Below are 22,919 nucleotides of genomic sequence, written 5' to 3' on the forward strand. Positions count from 1 at the left end.
GCAACCGAGCTTTGAGATGACTCTGACACAACAGCAATGTCGAGATTCAGTATGTATACTTAACTAAAGCTATGCAGAGAAGCTAATGCAATCGGGCAATTGCAAATGCAGGTAATAGCGAGCATCATTTATTTAGAATCATAAGGATTACTTAGTTGGGCATTATGTGCCTCACCCGAGCATATTGTTCCTAGCAGTGCACACAAAACTATTAAATAAAGTACTATTCAAACCAAGGTGTCAAATGCCGTAACTACACGCAAATGCTATTCTTTTATCTGAGTTGTCATGCTTTGAATATTAGCGTTTCAGATTGAGGTGAACAATGGGCCTTTGCATACATACTTGGGCGCCATCCATCGGCAAATTAGGAAGCATTTTTGATGGCCTCCTAAAAGAACTTCAAGCAGCTATTATGTCGGTATCATGATCGCCAACAAAAATAGAACAAACATGTAGTGTGTGTTCCAAAAAAATGGTGGGCCGCCTCTGGCTCCACACTGTTATTGGCTGCCACTAGCGTTTGTAAGCGCAACTAAAATGACAGACATATCTGTGACCACTGTGCATGCGCATAGGGAACCCCAAAAAAGGTTCATTCAGCTTCATTAGTGTTGTGCAAATATTCAAATAACATGCTAATCGATACTCACTTCAATATGAACTGCAATATTCATACTTTTCGAAGTATTGATCGCAGCGAGCGAGCCCCGTTGAGAGTGCTTCTCACCGAGCACCTGTGCAGTGCGAGGAAACAACATCCGTGGAGATCGCAGGCGTTGTTTCCCTGCAGTGCACAAGTGCTCTGTGAGAAGTGTGCTCAATGGGCTAACCCACCGTGATTATGCAATACTATGTGTTAGGCAGCAATGTCTTGACAACCCGTGATTGTTTTTTTGTTGTTTTTTTTTCTGTCAAATTTAAATTGAAGGAAGAATATTTGCATATAGCAAGCCGACTTATAAATCCCTTTGATTAGGATAGTTGTGACAATTTTGTCATTGCTATGCCACAGTTCAGAAATATAGCTGCACAAAAGTTAACTGAGCTTAGAAGTGGACAAGTGGAAGGCTGGGAACAACCTTTACGAGTTCAGCTGAATATTTGTTTAAGCATGGCGCATGGTGGTGAAAGGCTAAGAGAAACTATTTGATATTTCATTCAAACTTAAAATCTACTACAGTCGAATCTGGTTAATTTAAACTCGAGGAGGACCAAAAATTTGTTTGAATAAAGCAAAGTTTGAATTAACAGGAGTTTCCTCCCATAGAGACACATAGGATGGGACCTGCATGTTAGTTTAAATTATCCGCTAATTTGAATTAAGATTTTGAATTAACGAGATTCGACTGTATTTGCACATGATTACACTTCACTCAAGTCAACAGACTCCAAGTGAAACACCTAAAGATATGAAAGAGTGCCCATCTCACTTCTGAGATAAATGAAGTATCCTCTGGATAACAGCTTCCTTCAAGCCTTCTTTGGTTAAGACATTTTTTGCAGCGAGCAGCCAAAGCTTCAAGCTCTGAAATGGAAGGTTTACATCAGCACCCCCTTGCCATCAAAAGTTCCTTACCTTGCATATTCAGTATGTCACAAAAGAACACATTATGATCTTGTTTTTGAAAGCCTGTTATATAGTCGAACCCGCTTATAACAAACTCAAATATAGCAAAACAATGTCTATATCGACGCCCAAATTTTTCAAACAAAAATGCACTTTTTAAAATAAACAGTTGAATGGTTATATCGAATTTTGTCATCGTGTGCGGCCTTTCAAAAATCTGTGAAAGACTGTTTCCCAGCATGTCCCTTCTAAAAAAAAAAAAAAAAAAAAAAAAAAAAAAAAGTTTGAAGGAAAGAAAACACTTAAACCACAAGACATATAGAAGGGAAGACAAGAGAGATTAGTTGAAAGGAGGAACTCGTGGTGCACGCTTGGGAGCGTGCATCACGAGTTCCTCCTTTCCTAAGTTCCTCCTTTCACAATCCTAAGACCTAAAATCACCTCCACTTCCCAAGTTAGCTTTTTATTTATTTATTTATTGGTAAAAATTGCCGGCCGCCTGTGAAGGGGCCAAGGCAAAATCAATGAAAAGATAACTGAAAGCAAGAAGGAAAAGAAAAACATCACATAAAAGCTGAATTATGTACAACAAAGCAGACCCTAAGTAAATATGGGTAGATCTGCACACATGCAAAAAAAAACCCTACCCCCGCATATGCAAAAAAAAAAAAAAAAAAAAATTGACTAAGAAACATTAGTTGTAAAATACAGGGGTACACAATTTATCCAAGCCAATCTAAGAACTTGCGTCATCAGTGATGAGCAATTGGAGGCCATCTGAGAATGCAACAGGGCAGTCTTCGTTTACCAGCTGTGACGGAAGCTTGTTTCATTCAGTAACAGTGCGTGGAAAAAAGCTATAGATATAAACATCAGTGTGACAAAAAAACTTGCTCATTGTTTTGTCGTGTTTAATTCTCGTTAGTCGGTAACTAACGGCAAGATTCACCAAGCTTGCGAAAGGTGCACTTGTTTTTCTCCTTGCCATCCATCTTGAAGCTTAGTCGACCAGCATGTTTCCGTGCACGCTTTGTTGGCAGCTTACTTTTTTTGTTTGAACGCAGTGTGCTACCAAGTACCCCCTCCGTGCTCGCAAGAGATGGCGATCATTAAGCAGCGGCAGTCTCTGCCGTATTCAGACAAGCTGAGCCTAATTTGTTGCATCGAGAACGGTGAAAAAAGTTGGATGTCGCCGCAGTATACAACATGCCCAGAGGTATGCTGAATACCATACTCAAGAACAACGCACCCATCCGTCAAAAGTCCCGGGAGCGACAGAACACTGCTGGTAAGCACCTGCGAGAACCCGTGTTTGATAAAGTGGAGAAGGCACTCTACGCGTGGTTTCTCGAGGTTGCGCTTAGAACCTGCTTGTTTTCAACCCCATGGTCCAACGAAAGGCAGAAGACTTTGCGTACGTTCTGGAAATCAAAAGCTTCAGTGGTGGAACCGGCTGGCTCCAGCGGTTTAAGGATCACTATGGAATCGTCGAGAAGGCAGTGACCAACGAGGGTCACACAGATAACACGGAAGGCGTCAAGAAGTGGATCACCAAAAAGCGACCAGGAATCAACAGATATGCACCCGTGACATATTTGACACAGATTCTAAAATTCTAAAACCCACCTCTATACCTCTTTTTGCAGCAATGCAGACCCCGCAACTCAATAAATTAATTTGCATCTGCGCCCTCGTAAACCGGTGGAAGGTTGCGCCCTCCAGCGTCATCAGAGACAAGCTAAGGAGGACCTGCTCCCTAAGTGGTGGCACCACTAATCTTCATTTTCGTTGAAAGGCGGAGTATGGCTTTCGGTTCCTGCGCCTGAGCGGCCGCATTAAGCATGCTGTGGACTTTGTAGAGTTCACGAGTCCACTCGTTTATGTTGGTGTGCTGAAAGCTATAACACACGCGGCGTGCACTGTGCATTGCAGTGCTTCTGTAAGGCGCTCCTGCCCGCACTAGGCATAGTGCGTTTGTGCACGGTCCAACGGTTTTCTTGAAATTTAGGCATCATCCGAGAGAAATTACGCCTCTTTAGCGTGATGCAGATCTAAGCCCAGACGGAAGAGCATAGGCATATCCAAACGCTTCAGGCTTGTTCCACATCAGCACGCATTTCACCATTTCCTAAGCAGCAAGAGGATGGATGATCTCCGCCTCCTCGCACAAGTTTGGGTGCTTCAATTTAGAGGAAGTTCTTGCGAAATTCGCTGTTGTACAAAAGCCTGTCGATAGTGTTACAGTTAGTATTTCCAAATTGTATACTTTTTTTGCAGGACACCAAAAGGCCATGTAACAAAGTAGCGTCTGTTGTACATTCAGTGTCACATTGTGTATTTTAAACTGCCATTCTTGAAATTTGTTCTATGCAAGTTTTGATATAATGAACCACCCACTATATCAAACTAATTATTGCCTCTGACGAAGTTTGTTACAAACGGGTTTGAGTGTAAACCAAAATTACTGCCCCCCCCCCCCCCCCCCCCTTTTACCTAACAGGAACTGAGAAGAACGTACCTTTTCTTTTCTCCTAATCAACCTTCCTAGAAGTCGACACTTCTAGCAGCTTTATATTTTAAAAAAACCTCCTTGCATTTTATCCACCAATTTCTTACAACTCTTCTGAGTAAAGGCTAGTGTTGTAGCAATGTGGACCAACTGTTCCATTCACTTAAAATTTATATAGAAATTAACCATTTCTTTGTGCATATTTTGTACTACATTTTGAACTGACTTGAAATAACTAGTGGTGGGGCCAGTGAAGCTCATTTGTTTACTCAAACTGAAATACTTCATGTTCATATGTTGAATTTCTACATGCTCGCAGGTAAAATCTGCTTGCTTTGTGCAAGCCGGAGTTAAACCAATTAAGAGCTTGTGACTTAGTGTTTTAAACTTGTGTGCATCACCAAAAGAATCTAGGTGTGAACATGAAGGAAATGGACAACAAAACTTGCCTTCTGGTCCAGCGTTAGGAACTTGGCTTCATTTATGGCCAGGAGTATTTCGGCCACCTTTTCTATCACAGACGCACCTTTTGCACTGTTTGACAGGTCTGCAATACCTGGAAAGGACTAGAAAGCTAAGACACTACACAAATGACCCCCCCCCCCCCACACTTTCTGTCTTCCCTGAAAATGAGCTGTCTTGCCATCAAACCAGCAGTTGAGATTAGTGTGACGCAGGATTGCAGGAAAATGAATGGAGGATATAACAAGGCAGTCATGCTTCAGCCTGTTCAAATGTCTGACAACTTTTTCTTTCCAAAGCTAAGCTCAAAGCACATATGCTATGCAGATTCAAACAAGCATACTGGCATACAATTACGGGAACAATTAGGAAAGAATGCTTTTAGCTTAGAACATTTATTAAAAAATACAAGTAATCCCCTTTAGCCGACTGATTGGACGTTGTATGAATAACTTATGCTTAGTGTCAGAACCAAAACAATGTAGCCTGGACATAGGAGGTTGGCTGTGGATTTTCTATGCAGTGCAGCGGTGATAAGACCCCGATTGGAAAGTTATCTTGGCATATGGCATCAAATGCAATTAGCTTTCGAAAACAGAATCAGAGTCAAGATCTGAACAATGAAGACACGTGGCAGATTAGACAAATAAGGAAACCTTTAGAAGAAACAAATTGCCTTGTTGATCTGCCAGAATCAAAGAGCTTGTGGAAAAGTAAGCGTACAAAACAGTTGGGCAGACAGAACAGAGTTTCGTGGCAAAAGGAGAGCAATTTACAAACAAAAACTGGTTACATACCAGAGAGCAGAGAATCTTGGTTGGATTCACTAGAGCTCCTGTACGGAAAGACAAGACGTGGAGATAGTTTTTCTCTCATCAATTGGCTCAATAACAAAGCTATACTCCGTTCACACAAAAGCTGAGTGTGGTGGAAGCTAGGTTCCTGGCCGGACCAATCATCCGCCTCCCTTTCAACACCTGACTCCGCACTCCACACATGGGTATGGGCAGCGGTGTAATGATGCGGCGAGAGATGTATGTATGATTAGTCAAACGAGCAAGTAGCTCCCACCGCACTGTCAGCTTAGGCGTGACCGGAGTATGTAGCATGTAAACTAAAACTTTTGAGGCAGTTACAACGGCAAAAAAAAAAAAAAAAAATCAATTTCTCGACGTATTGCATTGCAATTTACTACAGAGGTGCAAGCAGGTAGTGGAAGTTGACAGCGAAAAAATCAAGGATTGAACTTACATCGTTCAAAAGAAAAAAAAACACAGAAACATGTTCTGGGCAACCTACGGCATCACTTCGCAGACGATTTTTGCATCGTGAGAAGTGCTGCCGACAGATGGCTCACGCTGCGCCGGGGGAGTGCCGGTCGATTCGAATTCTTTTGCAGGATCGTCTGCTATCATATCCCGAATCGGCCGGCACCATCTGTCAGCAGCACTTCTCACTACGCGTGCAATGCCTGCGGAGTGACGGCATAAATTTCCCAGAACATGCTTCTCTATTTTTTCTTTTAAACAAAATAAGTTCAATCCTTGATTTTTTAACTGTAAACTTCCACCATCTGCTTGCACCTCTGTAGTATATCGCAGCGCGATACGTAGAGAGACAGATTTTTGCAGGCCGTCCAAAGTGCCTTAAAAACGCTAGTTTACACGCAGTACTTCGGCTAAATCCACTTGCACTCGTTTTGCACTCACTTGTACTCCTTACTGGAGACGATAGTGTGCACCTTCTGGAGCGTGCTCGCTGCCCGGCTGTTGACAGTCTGCTGAGGTCCATTCAGGCACACCTTCAGCTCGCCCAAGAGTTCCGCCGAGAACATCTTGCCCGCAGAACTTGGAAGCTGAAACAAGAAAAAATTAAAAGCACGAAGAAAACTTCACCTTTATGAAGTAGACCCAGGGCCTAAAGTCTGGGGGGTCTCAGGGGGTCTTGGACCCCCCACTGATTTTGAAGGATGGTCTGAGACCCTCCTCCACAGCGCCAGCATTAGTGAAAGCAAAATCGTATCTTGCCATTAAACAACTTGTTTTCAGGGATGTGACATTTGGGGGTTAGCAATTTGATGGTTGCAGGTACAGCGTCGGTAGTCAGCAGTGGGGTTTATTTTGTGTGCATCTAGTACATCTCGTCAACCCCCCCCCCCCCCCCCCCCCCCTACCTTCTTGTAGGGACCCACCTCAAATTACGGGAGGCTTTAAGCACCGAGTAGACCTAAGTTTTGCATTGTTGCTGATGTGACAACGTTGACACCAATTCAAACTGCTGCGACAGCCCCTTTTCGGTGCATCGATGCCGCCTTTTGAGCCACTGTGACCATGAGATCAGTTTTGACGCGATGAGCGGCAAGTGACATTAAAAAAAGAAAAACGCCTCGATGATTTGTGCCAGCGCCAGACCACGTTGAAAATGCAACGGATCAAAGATTATAGATCTATGCTTATCTCGAGAACGAGGTGAATTCAATGGTACTTGTAACTGAGAGCAAAATAGTTCGATAGATCAGACAGAAGGCGATACTTTTCGCCGAGTGGACGTTGGACCTCCGCGCGCGCTATGGGGGCATCCTTTGCACTGTGATTATGCAAGTAATATAACGTATATTTGTTAATATCTTACCTTAAGGAGGTATCACCCTCGCAAGGCAGCAAATTCACGAAACAATCGTCATATTTTCGTGGGTTCCGCGGATGAGACAAAATATCGTACCGCCACACCGGGACTTTGGCGCGAAATGTGTTGTTACGTCACAGGTCACGGGATTTGGTCACTTTAAAGCTCTTATCTATTTATAAAAAAATAAAATATACCAAATATATTATAAAAATAAATTTATTTCTTAATATGCATTTTTTTTAACTTGCTACTTTAATTTAGGATTTTAACAAACCAGGTTACGGCGCAGCCATAACTTTTTAATGTATCCATTGAAAGTCGGTATGATCCAAGTCCATCCGCGTTTCTAGCCTGCTTTGCTTTGAGGCTCTCTGCAGGCACCAAAGTGAAAATGAGTAAAGCTATACGCACTCCGGAGTGCGCTTCGGACGGAAATGGCTATACGCACTCCGCTTTTCTCGTATAAAAAGAGTGGACACAACGAGTTTCCGAAGCGGTGCCATGGCATAGGGGTTAGGGTATCCGCGTCATGCGCAAGTGGGCGCGGGTTCGATCCGCGGTGGGCCTACTTTTTTTTTTTTTTTTTTTTCTCAAACATTTTGTTTTGTCGAGGCATTTGGCGATATTTACGACATTTCCTTTTTTGCGATGAACAGTAAAAAAAAAAAAAAAAAAAATATCGAATGTTGTCGAGAAACTTTGCAGCACTAACTGGTATCGGACTCCCTTTCCGGAGGTGCGATCGGGGCCAGCGGGGCTTGGATTGCCGGCTGGACGCCGCGAAGCGGCGTGTACTGGTTACGCTTTGTAATTAGCAGCCGATACTGTCGCCGCGAAGCGGCGTGAACGCAGGCGGGGGGCTGTGTTAACGAGCGCCCCAGTGATTCACGCGCCGTTCGAAAAGGGTGGCCCGAGCGGCATGATCTCTCGGAGGAGTGCGTATAGCCATTTCCGCGCGAAGCGCACTCCGGAGTGCGTATAGCTTTACTCAGTGAAAATAGCGATCAGAGCGGTGCCGGCGTGAGCTTCACGTTGCTTAGCTCAACTGTTTTTATGTGTTTTCTGCCTAAAATGGCGTTTATTATTTAAGTTACCCGTCGTCCTAGCTCTTCACAGCAAACAATGGCCGAGGCTTCCGGATCCGACGCGAGCGCGACCGAGGTATGTGAACACCGTGAGAAAATAGTCACGCCCACAACTGTTGATAGCAACTTTCCAACCGATGTTAATTCCAGACTTCTAGCGCAGGAAAGCGAAAAAGAAGTCATATGATAACGCAGTGATAAATTCTCCGAGTTTGGTTTTCAGAACATCGTAGAAATCACCATTACAGACACCGAACGGCGATGTGCGGGCAGCGCGGTGCCGCTGCAAGATATTTACGTCGCTTATCAAGTCGAGTCTGTGTGAGTACAAGTGTTTCACTTTCTCTGGCGGAAGTATGTATGTGTGTGTGTGTGTGTGTGTGTGTGTTTATATATATATATATATATATATATATATATATATATATAATATATATACATACACACACACACACACACACACACACACACACACACAGAGACACACACACACACACATATCGCATTCTAGGGGTGCGTGCGAAGCCGCTGTTACGTAATGTAAAACATTTTTTTCCCCTTTGGCGATTTGGTTTAATTCGGATACTCTTTTTATTGCCGCGTGAAAAGCCCTTGAGGCTGATCCTTGAACTGAATTCTAAATGGGTCTGTATCTTTGCAGAACAGCGGCACATTATCCAAGTTGTAAGAAGCCAGAGTTGTTTGCCCATGAGCACGATAGCTGATATACAGTACCCAAAAAAAAGAAAATATTTGCATAGTCTGTCCTGGAAGATCGTCGACAAACGGTTAAAGGCGTGTGTAGCCTACAATCTACAGTCCGAAACATTGGGTATTAATAGTATATCTGTTTTACTGTGTGTGCTGCACTCTGTTTCAGAATACGAGAGCCCGAGAAAACGCCCTACATTGTGTGGCGGCGGTACAGTGACTTCGAGGTGCTCCATTCACACCTCCAAGACAGCTTCCCCTACGTGATCATACCTCCGCTGCCAGAGCGAAAGGTGCCTCGCTCGTGTGGTCTCTTTTGGTCAGCGCTATATCCTTCGCTTAGAGCATGGTGGTCTTCTTGAAAGCTAAAGGGGGGAAACTTCCTTCCTTTCCCAACGAGCAAAGGAAGAAGTGAATTTGCTACATTTCATTTGACATGTTGTGTTCATTGTGGTGCTGATGCTGCAATGAGCACAATGTGACGTGCCAGTGAACCCTCTACCCAAGCCCTCTAGTAGCATTTGAGAGATTTGAGTTTCACTACAAATGTGAGCTTGCGACATTCGTGAAATGTTTCCTACTTTTAGGGTCGAGGCTGCAAACGGGCCAGATGAAAACCTCTTGGCGGAGGAAATCTGACCCAAAACTTTGTTTCAACTAGTTCCGGGTTGCCGATTTCTCGACGAATCAATTATCAACTTTGAGGGCCTGCTATGTTGATATAGTAGTACATTCACAGCTCTTTGCATTTAGTTCAGGACCTTTGCCCCTGAGAACCTTAATCCTTGGCATTAGGCCTTGGGATTGTGAATTGAATGCCCAATGCATGCCAAGTTTTTTTACGAGTAGGATTGCTGGTGCCTCGTAGGCAGCGTTGTCAGCTTGCTCTTTCGGGCATGAGCTTCAGCTTTGGTTGTCATTTCTACAGGTGATGTACAGGTGGCAGAAGCTTCCTTCAGACAGGCTGGACCCCGACTTTGTGGAAAGGAGGAGGGCCAGCCTCGAGGTGAAGACTCGCTGATAGTACTTGGTCCTAGGACCCTATTTAAAAGCTCGAAGTAGTTTTGTGAATCCAGGTGAGCGGGTAGGACTGAATAATTGATGTAAGACATACAGTAGTGGGAACGGTGCATACTTTTGGCACTGAAAATCCAAAGACTGGCTGTCTTTGAAGATGTAAAACTTGCTTGTGGAGGACTGCAGAGTACAACCTCACTTACCAACTTTACTTTAGAGAAGTGTCCCTTAAGGTTGAGTGAAAAACGAAACTACTGTATGCATGCAGGCTCTGGGCGTGCTTTCTCCAGAGGCCTTGATGTTCATATTTCGTAAATGTCTACGTTTGAGTTCAGGAGACAGCCCGTTCATTCTAGACTAGGAGAACAAGAGTCCCTCTCCCCCATTCCTTGTGGCACTGCTTTTAGCAGATTGAATCTCTCAGTTGCAATTGCTCTATAAGACATTACTTAAACTTGACAGTATGTAAAATGTTGATATTAGCCACCACCTCTCATTGTGCATATCTTACTTTGGTGTTGCTTCTCTTCTGCAAACTGCCCTTGGTTGGAGTTGCATCTCTGCATCTGCTGTATCAGCCTTCTAAAGTCACTATTACTTCCGTTCTAAGTCTTAATTCGTAGAGTTGCCTTTGTTCTTTGCCTTTCTTTTGTATATATTTTTAATTATTTTATTACTTATTTCCCTCCTTTCTCGTGCCTTTCGAGACTCGGGGACGTAATAAATACCTTAAAAAGTGCGCGTCAGCCAATGTGCCTGTCGACAAATTCATTGCGCAGCTGTTCCTGAGGCGGGTGGCTGGCCACCCCGAGCTGTGTACCAATGTCCTGTTCCTGGAGTTCCTGAAGCACGAGGCCAGCTGGAGAGATGACCTAAACACGGGCGGCCTGCTTCACAGGGCGGACAGTATGCTGAGGTCGCTTAATGCCTCCCTGCGGCTGCGCAGCCCCGACACGTGAGACCCCATGCTTCGTTTGGTTGCCCGGTCGATAGACCGCTCGTAAGAAGTGGACGTTAAACTCGACACGGGGAGACGGCACAAAATTTCAGAAAGATATTCGCCCACCTGTTGGTTGACGGCGACGCGATATGCAAAACGAAATGCTTGGCAGTAAGAACCGAGTGTAAACATAGTCACGGACCGCTTGAGAAACGTAGGGTGTGGCGAGTCCTGAGCATGGTATTATCCCTCTCTGGCCTGATTGCGGCATTAGCCGATAAGAATGCCGAGGAACGAATCACAAAGCGAGAAGTGTGAGCGTAATGGACCGTGCCCTGAGAAGTCGGTGACTATGGTACCCGGTTGTTGGATGTGACCTCTCTTGTGGCCGACGTGCTCTTTGTAAGGCGGTTCGAAGCTTTGTTGGCAGCATGACTATGCAGGAAGTGTGAAAAGAAATGTAAAGGTGCAGTGCAAGTTGCCGCCCAATAGCAAGGTTCTAGACACCACCATCTGTCTATCCGTGGGACCGTTTTCTCGGTTTCAGTCATAGAGGAACGACTGAGGGAGCACAAGCTCGGGGTAACTTTGGAGAATGCTCTGAGAGATCTTTTGGAGGCTTCGGGGAAAAGGGCTCTTATACAGCAGTTCAGCTTCATAGCCGGTTGTCTATTTTATTGTATGTTTCATTTTTTTTTTAATGCTATCACATCTTGTCATTAATTGTGAGGGGGCAAAGTGCCGTCGAGCTGCTCACATTATGCCCTTATTTTAATTGTTTGGCTTTGTTTACTCCTGGGGTGTCAAACAGCTGAACTTCTCTCGGAACGATGTTGTGCCTTATGACAAACAAAAGTCCACAGGAAGTGATGTATTTCACTTTCTGAATCATACCTTGGCCTTATTGTTTTTACATGTCAATGTGCCGGTCCTTTGCGTGGGTTCTAGTTGAAAACTGAATCTATTTTGCTTCTTTGTTTTCTGACCTAAGGGAGTTTGAAGAGGTGAAGAGCTACAGCGGAGACCTACAGATGAGCCTGTCCAATATCTTGCGGATACGTGCCGTAAGGACCGCCTGTTCTACTCCATGCCTTTGACGAGTGCCCTGTTTTCCTGTTGGGTGCTGCGTGTCTAGGTTCGCTTCTCCGATAATGGTCCCACGTTTTGTAATCGTTGCTCGGTAGTTTTCATTATTGGCAATTCTGTGTCTGATAGAATTGAAGCTGTTTTTAGTTCACTTTTGCCTACTTTGAGGCAGAACATTAGCATACAGCCAAAGCGTGGCTCTAATCAACTTGTTTTATCAGCAGCTAGATCTCAATTAACCACCGAGGAAAATGTAATTGCACCCAGACTGTGACACCGATGAATTTAAGGTCGGACATTCTCAGCCTTTATGTTTTGCTGTGAAAACGTGGCTTAATAATGACACGATCGGTGCATGCTTTGTAACTCCCTTACACTATATATTAGACGCCGCGAACGCGTCCACAGCCGAGTGACCCCAGATGGGTGATAAGCACTAAAAAGGTAGCATACACTGCGAGAGAACACATTTTTTTGATGGACATCCGAAACCAAAACAGGTTTACAATGTGGTGGCACGCCTGCATGCTGTATGCTCTGTTGCACAAGACTAGAGTGTAGTGCAGGGGTTCCTAAACCTCCCAGTCTCGAGGAACCACTTCCAATCTCGGCATTAAAGCAAAAAAGCAGCGCAGATTTTTGTATACTACCTGGTAAACAATATACATACTAGGGAATGTCTGTCACAGTCATGTATCAATTGCTCAGATCTAAACTTTACTTGGGGGCAGGGATGGTTGTAGAAACTTGGGAACTCAGGGGAAGGGGCGAGGCAGGGAGGGAGGGGAGGAACCCAGTTTGAGGACCCATGGTGTATTGTCCGACTCGTGTCCTTGTGGTCGCCGCGTGCGTTCACCAGAAACTGGCGGACCGTACATACGGGCTGCACCAGCTGCACCAGAACTACGGCCGGGTGCTGAGCGAGTGGTGTCGGCTGGAACGGGGCCCCCATGGGGACGAGCTACAGCGGGCAGGCCAGTTCATGGACAAGTACGCCCAGTGCGCCCTGCCCCTGCTGGAGGAACAGGAGCAGGCCGCAGACGCCCTCAAGGAGTACCTCTTCTATGCTGGGGCACTCGGGTGAGAGGCTGCGACCTTTGGGTCCCTGCTACTCAATAACCGTTACATGGTTGTGATGCTCACTCGGGTGTGATGATGTGACTGTCTTCAGTGCTTGTCCTTTGGTAATGTGGTGTCTTCTATATCTGTGATTATGGGGGTGTCTGCCTGTCCTTTGACCATTGACCATCTGGTGTCTTTCTGTCCATTGACCCTTGACCATGTTTGTCGCTTTGGTGTCTGTCCCTTGACCATGGACTGTCTTTGGTGTCTGCCCCTAGACTATATGGTGTCTTTGGTATCTGTTTGACCCTTTACCATGTGGTGTCTTTGGTGTCTGTCTGTCCATTGACCCTTGATCGCGTCTGGCCTTTCGGTGTCTCTCCCATAATATTGTGCTGTCTTTGGTGTCTGCCTTTTCTTTGACCATGTCTGTACCTTAGTGTCTGTCTCTTGACCATGTCTGTCCTTTGAATGTTTGTCTCCTGATTACATGGTGTCCTCCTTTGTTCATCGGTGGTAACCTCAAGGCAGGAAACTGTCTACCATAAAGCCTGGGAACGGCATTACAACCATGTATTCCCTCCTTAACTCGAACTGGGTTATCTATCAATTAAGTCTGTGGTGATTAAATCACACCACGTACATCCCCAGCTGCCCGACGGACCTGGCCTAACCAGCCTAACTGGATCTCTTCCCCTATTTCCCGCCCCGGTGAATTCCCCTTGCACACGGACCGCGGTGACCGGGGTAGGTGGGGAGCGGAGGGGAGGGGAAGACAGGGAGAAGAGGTGAGGCCGAGGAGAGGGAGCTGCCCGGGATAGGGGCAGAACAACTTGGAAATAAAAGCCAGTTGAGTTTGGGACACCCACGTGAATACTTCTTTGCCTACGCTGCGTCCTAGTCCTAACATTGGTGACTTGCGACACTCATTCGCACAATGAATGAGCAACTCAGCTCCGACGTCCCAGTGGTTGTCGACGTCAAGTTGCCCCCCTTTTGGACCGCGGACCCTGAGCTGTGGTTCCTCCAAGAGGAGTCGCAGTTCGCCGCAAGGTGCATCACCGTGGACCTCACAAAGTACTGCCACGTGGTGAGCAGCCCGCTACGGCGAGCAAGATTCGCGACCTACTGTTTGCCCCACCTGCGGAGGATGCATACAGCACACTGAAGCGGGCACTCATTCGCTGGGCTTCTCCCTTGGAACGTTGGTGGTTGGAGCAACTTCTTCACGAAGCTGATCTCGGGAACCAGATGCCCAGTCAACTACTACGCCACATGCAACAGTTGCTTGGCAGCATGGTGGCCAGTCTCGACAGTTTTCTGCTTCGGGAGATTTTCCTTCAGCGGCTTCCCTCAAGCGTCCGCATGGTGCTCACCTCCATCCAGACTTGTACACGTTACTGAAAAAAAGTAACAGATTACAATTACAGTTAAAGCCTCAAAAAAGTAATAAAAAAATTATGCTAAAGTACTCTATTACTTCCCACGTTACTTTTCATTCAGCTTATTTTATTACGGTAACCTAATCCTTGGGGTCTCGTGCTCAGTTGTTCCGAAAAGAAAAAAAAAGAGAAAGCCTTGACCGTTTTCGCTTAGAGTTGAGTGGGAGACGCCAGCACACCCAATCGCTCTCGTGAAAAAATAAAATAAAAAGAGCGCTGTTTAAATACATTGCTCACGAGAGGCTGGATATGGTCATTTTTCATACCCGGATGTAGTCTGGTGTACCAAAAAAAAATGCACCCAGGAAACGAAGCAGAGTGAATTGGCCTACTAATCCCCGAGGTCCCGTGGTTTTTTTTTTACCGTTGCCCAGGGCTGAGTGACTCCAGCAGATCTAACCTCCCCCCCCTTTTCCCCCCAAAAAAATGAAAAATTGTAATGGGTAATTTTGTAATCCATTACAAAAAAAAGTAATTCAATTACAAGTATTGTTACTCCTTAAAGGAAGTAATTGAAGCGTTACAAAATTACAGTAAATTGTTATCTAAATTTTTGCGAGGACCTAATTTTAGCGAATCGCCTACAATTCGCGAAAAATACGACCCGCGAACAATTTGGGCAATATGCGAACGCTACGGAAGCTACACTCAATCCGCGAAAATTAGAACCCGCGAATAGTTTCAAATTTTCAGCTTTGGCCAGATTCGCGAAAATTTGAGCCCGCGAAAATTCTGTCGTTTACAGTAATCCATTACTTGTAACGCGTTACGTACAAGTCTGCCTCCATTGGAGAGAAGGACCTACCCAAGCTGGCCGAGTGAGTCGACGCACTAATGGCGGTCGCAACACCCTCCGTCGCGACCATGCAAGTGGAACCAACGCAGCTGGACCATCTTCACGAGCTCCAAGCGGAGATCTCTCACCTTGCCACTGTGGACCTCAGTGACTAAGGAATGTGGGGAGTGGAGGGAAGACGGGGAGAGGAGGTGATGCTGAGGTTTTTCTTCAGCTTAATACTGGATGGTGCAGGCGGTGTTTGGCTTATGTCAATACAGTGGCCACCTTAGATCTACAGTAATATTTGTTTGGGGAAGAATGTTGCCCCCCTTTAGGTTGGGCTTTGGCTCACTTTAGGACTGAGCAATTTCCACATCACTCCAGGTAAGCCCCAGCTTAAGAACTTTCAGCTTTTCCACTCTGGTGAAGAAGGAAGACCAGTAAATCTGTACTATGGTCAGACGACCTTGAGGACGACTTCTTAGACGACCTCAGGGACGAGGCCTAAGGACGACATCTAGGACGACCTCAAGGACGACTTCTAAGACGACCTCGAGGACGACCTTAGGGACGACATTACACGGCCTTAAGGACGAGGTCTAGGACGACTTCAAGGACGACTTCTAGGATGATTTCGAAGACAACGTCTCGGACGACCTCAAGGACGACTTCTGGGACAACGTCTCGGACGACCTCAAGGAAGATGTCTAGGACGACCTTAACGGCAACTTCTGGGACGACCTCAAGGACGACGTTTAGGGTAACCTTAAGGAGGACTTCTAGGACGACATCGAGGACGAGATCTAGGATGACGCCTAGAGAAATTCAGCCTTTCCACTCTGGTGTAAACCAGAATGGAAAGGCTGGAACGGTTGTCGCCATCTATGAGCAGGGCCGGCAAGCCGATTGTCTGGTTGCCGCCGTCGCTCATAGATGGTGGTAGCTCTCCAGAGTTTTGTGTCGACATTTCTTGGCGGGGGACACGATCCTGGGGAAACTAGCCCTTAACAGCTCCGCTGCAAAAACGGAAGTTTGTGCCTTAGGGCCAGATACGATATCCCCTCACTACAAGGTCATGCTTCGTGGATTACAGGGTGCCAACCTAGGACCATATAACATACGCCAACAATTTATGCAAAAGTGTATGTGTGTTCACGTCGACTCACGGCACCCACTTTGTCACTCTTGTTCCTGGTAAAATTTAGCCTGGCACTTTCTAAGCTGGAAGACTCTCATAGTACTTGTTCATGTTAGTTTTGCTCACAGCTTTTATGTGTAGATTCACGTAAGCACTTGCCGAGCGTAACTAGTATGCCATTTCCCCTGATCCTCAACTTCTCTGCAGGGCGGTGTGCAAGCATCACGACGTTCTGCAATACGAGCTTGAGAAGAAGGAGGCCCTCTTCACTTCTAAGGAGAGTCAGCACTCCCAGATTGTGAGCCTTTGATTCTCCACATTGTCTTAAGCAGGGTCACCAAACACTTGCAGAGTGTGGACACTCACGGGCTTGCACTCGTTAATGCATGCAGTGGTCTTTCCGTGAAGACAGTGGGCAAAAATGCTATCTCTACCGCTGGGAGATGCACCAACATAATGGTGCATCTCCCAGTGCCTACTAAAGATAGCCAATAATCTGATACCTTAATAATTTGTTTTCTGACTGGGTGGAGGGTGCTGTGTGCTACTGTCCGTGCTGACTGCTTTGACCACATTTGCAAGGTAACATGATTTGAAGTCTCTTCGTCTTGTAGTGATCATATGTGCTTGTGTTTGCAAATGATTGTATTCAGTTTCCTTTCAATACTGTGGCAGGAATATTCATTGTTTCATAAGATTTCAGTACCTACTATTTATATTACTAATATGCTATAGCAAGCTCTCGATAACTTTGGATATTTCATACTTCTGGTAAATTCAAACAAATTGTGACATTTTGGTTGTCCCACTTTGTTTGCAATGTATTAATGAGCTGCCTGATTCAAACAATGTTCTTGTGTAATTCATACTTTTTGTTCTTGCATACGGCGTTGCTACCGACAGAGAACAGTATCTGCTGCCGTAAACAGTCGAACATTTATAAGTGTAGTTGGTTCAACCACGAAAGCCTTCGAAAATGCTACTAACCCCTGCCGCCCCAACTGCATACTCTGCATGCCGCCCGGTTGAGTGCGCTTCTTGCTGAGCATCGGCTTGCTGTGGAGAAGCAGCACCCACAGAACTCGCTTCTGCGGGTGTCGCTTCTCCGGGATGCACCGGTGCTTGGTGAGAAGCATGCTCAACGGGTCTAATAGTCCAAAATATACTTCTTTTTTTTTTGTGGGACGCCCAAACTGAATTTTGTTTTGAGGTCTCATGTGCTGTCTAAACAGTCCACAATAGAAATCATTTTTGAGGGTTGAATAGACTTCTCTTATGTTTCGCCAACGTTTAATGTGTTGCATACCTGCTTATTATTAGTAGGCCTGTATAGAGGAAATCATCAAATATTTGCTTTGTAGGTGTAGCCATCCATATAAAAGATCATAATTTTATCTTGCATTATATTTAGATAAATTTCTGATAATTCAAACAAAATTTGTGGTTTTCTGGAGTTTGGATTAATGAGTCTGCTGCAATATATAAATACAGTATAGACAGTTCCTTCTGATGTGCTTTGCATATGTTTTCTCCGCCCCTCACTTGGTTTTTCTCCTCATCTGTACATTCAACACTTCATTGTTTAGCAAACTAATAATTACAGTAGTATTGGGGTGTCTGCTGTCGGAGAAAACTAGGAATTTTCAGGAAACTTGGGCAAAGCATGATGAGACCCAGGGAAATTTGTGAGTAAATATATTTTTATTGCATCTTTTTATGGATGTTGGTTTCTACATTCACAAGGCTTGAACACTTGTATTTAGGACATCTATCAATAATGAACAAGTCATTATAGTTACATCAACAATAATAAATCTGGGAAGTTCCTTTGAAAACTCCATAAACAAATCCCATTATTATTTCTGAGCTCACAGGTCAGTTTTGATAGTCTTAATTAGCCCTTTCCTTTTGCTATCTAATTTTTGGCAAGATAGCTACGGAAAACCTGGAAAAAAAACCTGATAGTGTCACAATACTTAGAAATACAACTGAAAGCATTTTGTTTTGGCATTTTGTATCCCACTGCCAGGACTTCCAACCATTTGTTGCCATTCCTCAATTACGCATGCACAATTATGCTCATCGACTAATCACGATCCCACTCTTTCTTTTTGCAAGTCGTACGAGGACATTGACCAAAAGGTAACCTGCTGGACGTATACTACAGTTGTAAACAGTATATTGTCTAGTTGTGCTTGCAGTCAGTCTTTTGTGACACTGCAGTAGCAGTGGCATATGTTTGTGCCTACAGCTTTGATGACAGTAACCAGGCTGAGGCAAGGCAAACTGTACTGCCAATTCACTGCATCGTTGCAAAATGCAGTCAAAGTGTGGCTTATAAATCTAGCAGATTGGCGGTGGGGGCAATTATTTGCTATATTTGACTGTGTGGAACCAGAAACAGTATATTAATGTGCCCATTAATGCTTTTTCTGGAAATCAACAAAGGTTAGATTTGTGCCTTGCGTTAAATCTGACAGAGGCACGGGACCGAGCGCGAGCTTAAAAAGGCGGGATAAAAGCAGAACACGCATATTGTTGTTTGCGCAAATTTCTTTCCAGCGCGCTGATGATTACCTGCGCTCGCTTCATTAAAGTGAACCTAAAAGGCAGATACATGGTGGAATTTCAGTGTTGTGTCTGTCGCATCCAATGCGTTCTCAGGGACAAAGGTTAAACTAAGAATAGGACGAGGCGATGACAGACAAGTGGGAGCAAACAGACAGAAAGGCGACTTGCACTCTTACGCTCTTTGCGGGTCTTCTGAAAACAAAATGATGCGTTGACCTTTTCACTTTGACTATGCTTGCCCTTGTCCACGTTGGCGTGAAGCGGTGCCAGTGGGTGTCATCCTGTGCAGGTGGATGGCGGGGCCAAGGCGGGGCAAAGCCTGGTGTCGAGGCTACTGAGCCCCAGCAGTCCGGAGCAGAGGGCCTCCTCCCTCGAACTGCAGTTGGAGACGCTCCAAGGACAAATTCAAACCCAGACTAGAGAGAAGAAGCAAGTTCTCTACTCTTTCTTTTTTCTAGTCTTGTGCAAGGAACTTGGCACCATAGACACCACAGCTTAAAAGTCTAGCTTCTTTGTATATGCTTTAATGATTGTGGTTTTCGTGACGAGCTAGGCTTTTGAGTAAATTTTAAAATCTGAATCCAAAAGCGTCAAGGACAGGCACGGACATGAACTAGACAGGACAGACACCATAGCGCTGTCCTGTCTACTTCATGTCGGTGTCTGTCCTTTGCGCTTTTTAATTCAATATGTTAATTAAACCAACTAACCCACCATAATATTTTAAAATCTGCTGTGCCTAAAGGTGATTAATATGCCACCTGTGAAGATGTGCGGAATCACTCTTATCGTACTTTAAATGGTGTCGCTTCTCAGCTGATGCTAGGTATGATAACACTGAACTTTGCCAATGGTATCAGCTGCTCCAGTTGGTGCAATAGGAATTGCTATAGATTTGGTGCAATAGCAATTGCTATAAAATCCTACTGGAACAATCCTAAGCACTCCCTTTTTAAAATGGCGACATGTTTGATGCACACTTGCATTATGCTACGAGGCTTTTCTTCCTCTGGATTTTGGATTTTAAGAGCAGGGATTTGTTAGAATCTATAGCAGTTTGTAGTACAGATTTGCTTGGCTCGACTGTGCTTAGCTGCTTTTTCCCTTTGGCAGGGAATTTGCCAAGAAGGCCCATGCAGAGATAGCCAAGTTCCAGGTGCAGAAAGACAAGGACATCAAGGAGGCTCTGATTCTCTACGTCATCTCACAGATCAAGCTGTGCAACGAGGTGACCTCCATTGAGCAATACCTCAGGTTTTTATGCAAGGATAGTTGAAAGGATGTTCCTCAGTGTCAATTTTTTTAAATTGTGCATAGTGACCAGCTAGTATACTATTATTGCAGTTAAAATGTGCATCGCCTTTGTTTTTAAGTTTTTGGAGTTTAAGACATTTCTCAAGTTCTTATAAATATTTAGTATGTATTGCTCTAAAACCTGCTGCTAGTAGGGGGCTCCTGTAGCAATGTATGTAGTTGGGCAAGTTGGTGCATACTTCACCTCATAAAAAAGTGGCATGAAAAACACACAGGTAAAAGGCGGTCACAGCCACTCTGCCAACTCTCAACTGCCGATTTTGTTTACTACAGTGATGTCTCGTTAGTGTAGACACGTCTGTTCCCCCAAAAGATTGTCCATAATGTGAGCTGTCCATATTAACGAGGCAAAAATGCATATATTTTCCCAGTTTGTCTCTCAAAATGGTGTCCATATAGCGGGGTATTCATATTAGAGGGGTCCATATTACCGAGACATGACTGTACTTCAAAATGTATGGAAATAAGAGTTAAAAAGAAAGATAAAGGCAAAATAAAGCTAAAAAGCTTCTTGGTTATTAATGACCTTGTCTTAGCAAAGCTGAAACCAAATTCTAGTCGAGGTAGTGTACTCGGAGGCGGTATTTAAAATTGCTTACTCGCAAGGGGGCAGAAAGAGGCTTTGTGGTATTTTGTCTCTGCCACCCATCTGGGTGTATAACTAAGAAATTATAGTATTAACGAGTTTTAGCAGGTGTAGCAAGATTTTTCTTTTTTGTAACATACTGGTTGCATGTAAAATAAGAGCTTTTCTCCAAATGGTCTAAATCCTGATAAAGATAAGCTTAATGCCTCGAACCTCGGTTGACCTCAGTGAAAAGGAACACACAAGCATATACACGTTCCTCAGCCCCAACGAATCTATATATGACAGAGAGAAGATAAAAAGTAGTCATCAGGCAAGCAGAGCACCGGTGATTTGACTGGTTGCAAATATAGTTCATGTTTAAACAAATTTAGTCCTTGCAGAAGAAAAGTACCTCTTGCGTAATTGTTTTTGCAAAATCCGTGCCTTGTTTAATAAGGTTGCACATTATTTTTTCAGTCAATCTCCATCTGGAAAAACCTGCACAGCTGCTTTGAGAAGATGTGAAGCCAACGAACATATCACTTCGTTTTACAATATATGGGGAGAGAATAAAGGGATTTGAAGGGCTGGGAAATCTTTGTGCTCATCTTATTTGTGAATTGGGTGTTTTTCTTGCTGGAATCTTTGGTAGTTTGAATTAAAGAACTTTTTCGCAGCATGTGTAAAGCTGTTTATTGACCAATCTCGGGAGAAATATTGGAATTAAGTAGTTAGACAAAGTGTATGTCCAGTAATAACACACTTATTTTTTTGTTAAGTCCTGTACAGTAGGCTCGCGATAATTCACTCTGATATTTCATACTTCTAGTTAATTCAAATAAATTTCAAAATATTGTTTGTCCCGCTGTTTTTAATGTATTCATGACCCGCCTAATTCGAACGGCATTTCGTGCAATTCTTACTTTTTCTTGCGGCCCCGATGAGTGCACTTTTTTCTTAGCACTAGTGCACTGAAGAGAGGCAACACCTGCGGAGCTTGCTTCCGCGGGTGTTGCTTCTCCGCAGTGCACCGGTGCTCGGTGACAAGCACTCAATGAGGCTCAGGCAGGGCACACGAGTTATGAAAACGGGCACCACGTGGAAATTTCCATAGGAACTTGCGCGGACGCTGTGACGTGGCGGCATGGCATAGGTCCACGTCTCGGCATCTCAGCATCCACTCGGGTTGCTATGAAAGCTGCTGCTCTGTGACCGTTTTCATCACCCGTGTAGTATAAACCGCATGTAAGCAATTTGGTGAATGAGACAAGCGACGGCGACCCGCTTCCCTGTCGCTCGGTCAGTTGTGCGACGAGGCAAACTGCATGAAAGGGACAGGAGCAAGCGACCAAGGCAATGAGCAATGTTTTCTAGAAATCCAAAAACCGTGCGACGCGACCAGCGGCAGTGAGAAATCTCAGTCGCTCGTCGCTTGCGCCACCGCTCGTTTCGTCGCTCGCAAGATCGCTTACATGCGGTTCAGCCTTAATAGTTCACATTAGACAACTTCTTGGACTGATGAACAAACTTAATTTTTGTTTTGAGTTGTCATGTGCTGTCTAAAGAGTCCACGATAAACAACATTTTTGAAAGATAAACTTACATCATACACTTCACAAATGTTTCACGTGTGCATACCTGCTTATGATCAGTTCTAAGCAGAGGAAATCATCAGATATTTGCTTTGTGTGTGTAGCCATTGGTATGGCAAATCCTAATTTTATCTTGCATCATATTAATGGATCTCTGATAATTCAAACAAAATTTGTGGTTACCTGGAGTTTGAATGAACGAGTCTACTGTAACTGGTCGAACTGTTACAGCTTTTATGTGCTGAAACAGGATATTGGCACATTCTCAAAAATTGGCAATTTAAAAGAAAAATATTCAGCTACCAGGAATTGTGGAGCTTGGTCCACCTTTATGAAGTCTGCGATACTATATGATTTTCTATTGAAGGAAGTGCGTTTTACTTTGTTTTTCGTGTAGTATTGAGCTGCTGTTTCAATAGCTCTCATTGCTGGTAACACAATGGTAG

The 22,919-nt window shown here is 44.5% G+C and overlaps 2 protein-coding genes across 4 annotated transcripts in view; one reads left to right on the top strand and one right to left on the bottom strand.

Moving 5' to 3' along the window:
- LOC8038100 (telomere-associated protein RIF1) overlaps positions 1–7,311 on the bottom strand; it is a 94,178-nt gene extending 86,867 nt beyond the window's left edge. For 2 of the 3 annotated variants that reach the window (XM_029966961.3, XM_029966960.3), the window contains exons 1-5: positions 7,173–7,311; positions 6,251–6,396; positions 5,339–5,376; positions 4,529–4,635; positions 1,434–1,528 (exon numbers count right to left, since the gene is read on the bottom strand). In XM_029966961.3, coding sequence (XP_029822821.2) covers positions 1,434–1,528; positions 4,529–4,635; positions 5,339–5,376; positions 6,251–6,375 — 365 coding nt within the window. In that variant the 5' untranslated portion in view covers positions 6,376–6,396; positions 7,173–7,311. The remainder of the gene's footprint in view (positions 1–1,433; positions 1,529–4,528; positions 4,636–5,338; positions 5,377–6,250; positions 6,397–7,172) is intronic. The other variant, XM_029966962.4, reaches the window with a different exon arrangement.
- Positions 7,312–8,160: 849 nt separating this feature from the next.
- Positions 8,161–21,493, top strand: LOC8038099 (sorting nexin-4). The gene is made up of 11 exons (XM_002406411.3): positions 8,161–8,330; positions 8,478–8,575; positions 9,135–9,258; positions 9,894–9,971; positions 10,762–10,937; positions 11,914–11,986; positions 12,868–13,088; positions 16,636–16,726; positions 19,289–19,428; positions 20,113–20,227; positions 21,359–21,493. Exons 1-11 carry the CDS (start codon positions 8,292–8,294, stop codon positions 21,404–21,406), a joined length of 1,203 nt encoding a protein of 400 aa, XP_002406455.3. The 5' UTR covers positions 8,161–8,291; the 3' UTR covers positions 21,407–21,493.
- The last annotated feature ends 1,426 nt before the right edge of the window (positions 21,494–22,919 follow it).

This window comes from Ixodes scapularis, unplaced genomic scaffold, assembly GCF_016920785.2.
Source record: "Ixodes scapularis isolate PalLabHiFi unplaced genomic scaffold, ASM1692078v2 PGA_scaffold5__190_contigs__length_132052651, whole genome shotgun sequence".
Taxonomy (NCBI): Eukaryota; Metazoa; Arthropoda; class Arachnida; order Ixodida; family Ixodidae; genus Ixodes; species Ixodes scapularis.